This window comes from Somniosus microcephalus, chromosome 1, assembly GCF_052327205.1.
Source record: "Somniosus microcephalus isolate GS21.2 chromosome 1, FLI_Smic_1.0, whole genome shotgun sequence".
NCBI classification, from domain to species: Eukaryota; Metazoa; Chordata; class Chondrichthyes; order Squaliformes; family Somniosidae; genus Somniosus; species Somniosus microcephalus.
The window spans coordinates 350,019,031-350,026,873 of record NC_140987.1 but is presented as its reverse complement, the minus strand read 5'-3'; the positions used below and the strand labels follow the sequence as shown (position 1 = coordinate 350,026,873).

General features: G+C 45.2%; 1 protein-coding gene across 1 annotated transcript; it reads right to left on the bottom strand.

Moving 5' to 3' along the window:
• Positions 1-2,715: 2,715 nt before the first annotated feature.
• Positions 2,716-4,238, bottom strand: LOC147124964 (syntaxin-1A-like). The gene has a single exon (XM_086006941.1). The coding sequence runs from the start codon at positions 4,215-4,217 to the stop codon at positions 3,336-3,338; it is 882 nt and encodes a 293-aa protein (XP_085863067.1). The 5' UTR covers positions 4,218-4,238; the 3' UTR covers positions 2,716-3,335.
• Positions 4,239-7,843: the final 3,605 nt, after the last annotated feature.

Below are 7,843 nucleotides of genomic sequence, written 5' to 3'. Positions count from 1 at the left end.
ATAAGTTTAACTAGACTGTAACCTTCCGGATATTATGAGGGCCCGGAAAACCCTCCAGAATTCTGCAACTCCTTACAAAAGAGTGTACAGAAATTGGGTTTGCGAGTTTATACAGATTTACTCTTTGAGACAATTCTAAAAATATATAGTTTTATTTAAGGGCCGACATTCAGTTAACAGCTGTTGAATCAGTTGCAACATTAACACTTCAAAATACAGATAGCTTACATTTCTTATTTCTCAGAGATCCTTATTCTCAAAACTTTACTTCATTACATTTCTACATTTCTTACTTATCTCTAAATCCAGAACATCCACCAAAATCAAATAATAGTACCTCTTTGATCACCCGAGACTCAAAGTTAAAGACTTACAGAGATGCCTCTGAAGAGTTGAGAAACACTTTGCCCGTTCAGCGAGTTCTGACTTTCTGTTTGAAAAGCTTTTATTTTTATACCCTTTTTGCAGTGGTTTATTCTTTGAAGTTCTCTGCTGATGTCAGCTAATTGTCTTATTCATTCGCTCTGTTTGAATGCTTTCTATCTTACTGTCAATTCAACTATTGCATGCATAATTATGTCTCTACCTTTAGGTGTTTCAAAAACCATCATAAAAACAATATGACAGCTATGGTTTCTGTTTGATGCCATTCTTATCGAAGATTTTCCATTTAATTCTTAATATTGGCTTTACTGGTTTTTAGCAGACATTGTGACTCCGTGGTGATCCAAGTTTAATACAAACACAATGTAATTGCTTGGTGTCATCTATTGAAGTCATATCTTCAAAGTCTTCTTGTTGGTATCATATCAAATCAAATCAAATCAAATCAGCTTTTATTGTCATTGTTAGTACACAAGTGCAGTACAATGAAATGTAGGCTTGCGGCTCCCGAGAGTGTACATTTAGATTAAGACATTTAAACATTCAACATACATTTGGCTTGTAATACATTAACATAAGCATAACCATAATAAAATGCATTGGCAGATGTGCAGGCTTTAGAGTTTATTTGTGGAGTTCAGTAGGATGACAGCCCTGGGAAAGAAGCTGTTCCTAAATCTGGTCGTACGGGTGCGAATGCATCTGTAGCGTCTCCCAGGTGGCAGGATGGCGAACAGACTGTGGCTGGAGTGGGTAGGGTCTTTGATGATGGACCGTGACCTCCGTAAACAGCGTTTCTGGTATATGTGCTCTATGGTCGGTAGCCGGGTGCCGGTAATGCGTTGGGCAGTTTTGACTACCCGCTGCAGGGCTTTCCGGTCATAGTAGCTACAGCTGCCATACCATACTGTGATACAGTTTGTCAGGATGCTCTCTATTGTGCAGCGGTAAAAGTTAGAGAGGATCAGGGGTGACAGGTTACATCCCTTCAGCCTCCTTAGGAAATATAGGCGCTGCTGGGCCTTCTTCACCAGAGAGGAGGTATTGAGGGACCAGGAGAGGTCTTCCGTGATGTGGACTCCAAGGAACTTGAAGCTGTCCACCCTTTCCACCACAGCCCCATTTACTATATGTACAAATTAAAGACACTTCAACTAGGGTGGTTCATGCATTTCTAGCTATCTCAATTGGTGGCATATTTAATCGTGTTTCCTGTCTTCCAAGTTTAACATAAAAACTATTTGACCAGCAGATGTTTCTTTTACTTGATGTCATCTTTTCAAAGGCACATGCCTCTTTTAATGTTTGTGTTTCTGTTTTACGTGTTAGCTTATAACACCTTAAACTGGGTCTTCTCATTGTGTTGGTTGTAAACTGTAGACCTTTCGGAAGCGCCAATGGTTTGCTTCAATCTTTCATTTTTTTAGTATTTTTAACTAATTCCCATTTCAAAGCTTGTTTGGTTTTTACAACTTTGTTAAACAACTGATCTTTATCTCAGAAGCCTGTATTCCTGTTTGCAGCCTGTGTCTCCAAGGCTTTAGATTTTTAAACCCAGTATATCATGTATTAATAATATCAGAATTCTGTTCATATTATGGTGTATCTTTTTGAAATATGGCATATTCCCTCACACCCAGACATAGTTAAACCCCATTTTAAAGCCATGCATTTCTATCTTTATTTTTATATTTAATTTATAAATTCCTATGCCCACTTTTAAAGTGGACACTGCCTATGTAAACTTGGGACACTATAATTATACCCCTCGTGGTAATTGTGGCATGATAGCACCTACACTGGGGGAAAAGGTGTAACTACAGCACGGGAAGTTTACATCGGTAATTTTCATTATAATATGTGGACAACGAACCTATAATTGAAAAAAGTTGACAAGAGATTTTTAATATATTATAGATAGGTATTGCTCTGCAGATGGTATGGCAGATGAGTATTTGTGCAGTTTCAGTTTTTAATTCTTTTCACCCCATCTTGGACATATATCGCCACTCCCCCACCACCTAGGACAAGGGCAGCAAGTGCATGGGAACACCACCACTTCCAAGTTCTCCTCCAAGTCACACACCACCCTGACCCGGACAAATATTGCCATTCCTTGATTGTTGCTGGGTTAAAATCCTGGAACTCCCTAGTACCTTTACCACATGGACTGCAGCGGTTCAAGAAGAAGGCTCACCACCACTTTCTCAAGGACAACTGGGGGTGGGCAATAAATGCTGGCCTTGCTAGCATTAGCCATATCATGAGAATGAATTAAAAATAACAACTTTGCACAGCTTCAGAAAGGTGTGCACCAGAATATTAGCAAATAAGTGGCCTACCAGTGCAGAAGATTGACAGGTTTAGGACCGCTAGCGGCCACGTTTTTTACTGTAGCTTTTGACACCTTCCTAGGGCAAACTCCCAAATTGTGCAGAAACCATCTTCAAAATAGAATTAAAACTCAATTAACTCCAGAAAACCATCAACGCTATAAAAAGATCCCGCGGGCATTATGCAAAGGTAACAACAACACAGGTGTAGAGTAATTGTCTTTTGTCAACTGTATCGGTGCTTTTCAAATTTTCCTATCTTGGGGGAATCCCCTGATTAATATTAGCGCTCTCCCACAAGCCCCTGTAAATAATGACACACTCCCCAGAGACTCTGAATAAATATTGATGCAATCCCCAGGGACCCCAAATAAATACTGACACACTCCCAGCATCACCCTTGAATATATTAACACACTCCCAGGTGCCCATTGCAGAAACACTTTTCTGTATATACAGCAACAGAAATAATGTGCTGGCAACTCAATAAATGCACAGAAATCAGACGACAGACATACTGCAATCTGAATGGCCTCGGAGTGGGGCACGGGTATCCCCTCGAAGACTCACTAGGTCTGAAAACCACAGCTTGAAAAGCCATGGGCTGTGCGATTGTTTTTAAGAAGACATCTTTGCAATGCATGGTGCACAGGTGCACAGGCCCAGAATTGCTGCTGCTGCAGCAGTAGCTCGGGATTTCTTCTGATACTTTACTGCTTTTTTAACATGGTCTGTAGACTGTGAAATATAGTCAGCCGTTTGCAGTACGTTATACTCAATGCTGTTTACAACCTCTTGCTGCTCGGTCACCAGTACCTCAAAGTGCAGGAAGAGTTCATGAAGTTCGACTATCTGAGCCTCAAGGACCAGCAGCTGTTTGTGGCGCTCATGGGCGAGAGCCAGGTGCTCCTTGGCTTTGAGTATCTCCAGATCCTGGCCGACAATTTGCGGGGATTCAAGATTCTCCAACAAACGGTTAATATCCTCGTCCTGGAGTTGCAAGCCCGCCAGCTGAGTTTGACGAACAATTTGCTGTTTCAACCTGCTGACGTATTCAACCTCCTTTGTGTAGTGAGAAGCTAGGATCTCCCGATAGCGGGTTACCAGCACGTTAAACTGGCACCGGTGAATCCTGTATTCAACCGACAGCTCTGACTCATTCCTTTTCTGAGAAAGTACGGTTTTCATCCCATCCAGCTGTGACTGAATTATCTTGGCCTCGTGAGTGAATTCGCACTTGTCCTTTTTCAGACATTGCTTTTCCTTGTATATACTGTCTTTTGCAGTCCCACAAAGCACCTTCGCTTGCTTCTTTTGAATATTGTAAACTAGCTTTTCCAGTTTGTTGAGTTTTGAGAAAATGGCTGAAACGTCGTTAAAAAACGGGTCAAATTTGCTCGATCCTGCTCCTTCAAACATTGGGTTCTCAATTCCACCAAGCACATTCTCCACAAAATCCTCCTTTGTAGTTTTCATTAGCTCCTCCAGTCTGTCCTTCATATTTTTGCAGGTGTTTACAACTTCCTCGTAAAGTTTCTGGTCAGTTAATGAACTTCCTTGAATGAATCATCTGTTTTTTGTGGCTGATTCTCTCACGTCAGTGCAAAATGTTTGTGTGCTAGAGCCAACACCCATTCTTAAGCAGCCTTTGTTTTCCCTTTAATCACATGATGCCCTGATATAAATGCATGATGGTCTGAATTGTACACCAGAATTGTATGCTGTGTTTGCCAGGGCTTCCCGAGTCTGAAGGGCTGAAACTACTTCCCTTAGTTTCAGGTTACATTTCATACACACATTCTTATAGTTTACTGAAAACTTAGTGATATACTTCGAAGGATATGCAGATAGGATTAGATGAAGTAGTGTGGGAGGAGAAATAACAACAGAAAATGCTGGAAATACTCAGCAGGCCAGGCAGCATCCGTGGAGAGAGAAACAGAGTTAACGTTTCAGGTCTGGGACCCTTCGTCAGAACTGGAAAAAGCTGGAGATGTAACAGGTATTAAGCAGGTGCAGAGATGGGGGGGCGGGGTTAGGAGGGGAGGAGGGAATTGAAAGAACATCCTGTACTTTTGTAAGCGGCAGGGAGGATAAAATGTTGCAAATGGGAATGGCAAAAATCATACTGCATGAAAAATGGGGGCAGGGATAATTATCTGAAATTGTTGAACTCAATGTTGAGTCCGGCAGGCTGCAAAGTGCCCAATCGAAAGATGAGATGCTGTTCCTCGAGTTTACGTTGAGCTTCATTGGAACAATGTAATAGCCCGAGGACAGAGAGATCAGAGTGGGAGTGAAGTGGTGAATTAAAGTGACAGGCGACCGGAGCTCAGGGTCACCCTTACGGACTGAACGGAGGTGTTCCGCAAAGCGGTCGCCCAATCTGCGTTTGGTCTCCCCAATGTAGAGGAGACCGCATCGGGAGCAGCGAATACAGTATATAAAATTGCAAGAAGTACAAGTAAATCGCTGTTTCACCTGGAAGGGGTATTTGGGGCCCTGGACAATGGGAAGGGAGGAGGTAAAAGGGCATGTGTTGCATCTCCTGCGCTTGCACGGGAAGGTGCCAGGTGAAGGAGAAGGGCTGTTGGGGGTGATTGAGGAGTGGACCAGGGTGTCTCGGAGGGAGTGGTCACTTCGGAATGCTGAAAGGGGAGGTGAGGGGAAGATGTGTTTGGTGGTGGGATCATGTTGGAGGTGGCGGAAATGGTGCAGGATGATCCGTTGAATGTGGAGGCTGGTGGGGTGAAAGGTGATGACAAGGGGAACCCTATCATGGTTCTGGGAGGGAGGGGAAGGGGTAAGAGCAGAAGTGCGGGAAATAGAACGGACACGGTCAAGGGCCGTGTCAATCACAGTGGAGGGGAATCCTCGGTTGAAGGAAAAGGAAGACATGTCAGAAGCACTGGTATGGAAGGTGGCATCGTCAGAACAGACGCAGCAGAGACGGAAAAACTGGGAGAATGGAATAGAGTCCTTACAGGAAGCGGGGTGGGAGGAAGTGTAGTCCAGGTAGCTGTGGGAGTTGGTGGGCTTGTAGTGGATGTTTGTCGAAAGCCGATCACCAGAAATGGAGACGGAGAAGTCAAGGAAGGGAAGGGAAGAGTCGGAGATGGACCATGTGAAGGTGAGGGAAGGGTGGAAATTGGAAGTAAAGTGAATGAACTTATCTAGTTCAGGGCGAGAGCAGGAAACGGCACCAATACAGCCATCGATGTAGCGGAAAAAGAGGTGAGGGAGGGGACCTGAGTAGGACTGGAACAAAGAATGTTCCACATATCCCATGAACAGGCAGGCATAGCTAGGGCCCATGCGGGTTCCCATAGTGTAATGTATGTACCTTTAAGGGGAGAACTACTTTTTACAGCTCCTGTATACTGTAGTACCGGCAGTGACCACACCTGTATATAAACCCTGAGAAGTGATCTGTACAATTAGTTCTAGAGTAACCCTCATTCAGTAAATACCTGTTGTACCGTTTCTCCTGCAGTCTGTGTCTTATTATACACAGACACAACATTGGCGACGACGCAGATTCGAACCTACCTGCAACTCTGCATCACCTCCCAGGGATTCGCTCCTGGAGAACAGTGGAAGGAGGTCGAGTCCAGAAGCACGGGCGTCGACCACGGGTAACCACCCAGTCATCCAGCAGAGATTTGAGCATCGCAGGGGAGGCTGTCGAGAGCCAGGCTTGGCTTTCCAGTCACGGTGGTCCAGCGAAACGGGCTGGCAACAGGTACTGCGCAGACCCTTCCCGGACAGCGGCGGCTAGAGCCGACCGAGCGGCACAGAAAAAGGCCGAGCAGCGTTGACGGGGGAGAGAGAGAGGGCAGAGCGTACAGGGCGCAGCCGGTGTTCAGGACCGAGCGGCGTCAACGGGGGAGAGAGGCGCACAGGAAAACGCGCAGAGTGCAGCCGGTGTTCAGGGGCCGAGCAGCGTCAATGGGGGAGAGAGGCACGCAGGAAAACGCGAGGCGCTGCCATTGCCACGAGGACCGCAGAGAGCGGCATTGGCAGCAGTGCAGGAGCAGTGTACGAAACACACAGGGCGTCGCCATTTGCCACGAGGACAGCCGAGAGCGGCGTTGGCAGCAGCGCGGGAGACGCCATTTTAAGCCGCAGCGGGGAAGAAAGGAAAGCGCGGGAGACGCCATTTTAAGCCACAGCGAGGAAGAAAGGAAAGCGCAGGAGACGCCATTTTAAGCCAGTCTAACCACACCCAAAAATGCTGAAGAGTGGCAGCATCACAGCGTTCGATAATGAAGTCGAAGATTGGACGACATATGTCGAACGCATAGAAGTATACTGCAAGGCGAATGAAGTGCCAGATGACAAGAAAGCGCTGGTATTGTTGAATTCAATGGGTGCAAAAATGTATGGCTTACTACGAAACCTAGTAACCCCAGAGAAGCCAGTAGAAAAGGATTTTGAAAACATAGTGTCAATCCTACAGGACCACTTAAACCCCACACCACTGATAGCAGAAAGATTTAAGTATCACAAAAGGAACCAGCATAAAGATGAAAGTAATGCTGAGTATTTAACGGAACTGCACAAGCTATCAAAACACTGCCAGTTTGGAACGGGACTAGCAGATACTTTAATGGACAAGTTTGTGTGTGGGCTTCAAAGTGAAGGAATCCAGAAACGGCTTCTATCAGAAAAGGATCTTACACTGGACAAGGCTTTCAGCATGGCAGTATCACATGAAGCAGCAGCACAGGGCGCTGCAGAGATACAACGGAGACTGCAAGAATATGGCACAAATGAAATGTCATACGGAACAGTGAAGTGCTATCGCTGCGGCAGAACAACACACGACCATAATGATTGCTGGTTCAAGGACAAAGGGTGCAGACAGTGTGGAAAAGTAGGACACATAGCAAGAGTCTGCAGGTCGGGAAAGAAAACCAGCAGCAAGAAATCTCCACAGGAGAAGTACAAGAAGGTACATAAGGTGACGGAGAGTAGTTCAGATGAACAGAAGAGTGATACAGACTCCGGAAGCAAGGAGCTGGGTTGTCTGAAACTACATAATGTGATCAAAACGGAGGATCACCAAACTATCTGGGTCACGCTCAAGATAGCAGGAGTCCAAGTGAAAATGGAATTGGACACAG

What these genes read in the sequence shown, in the direction of transcription:
- LOC147124964 (XM_086006941.1), bottom strand. Translation starts at nt 4,217, where the DNA reads ATGAAGGACAGACTGGAGGAGCTAATGAAAACTACAAAGGAGGATTTT.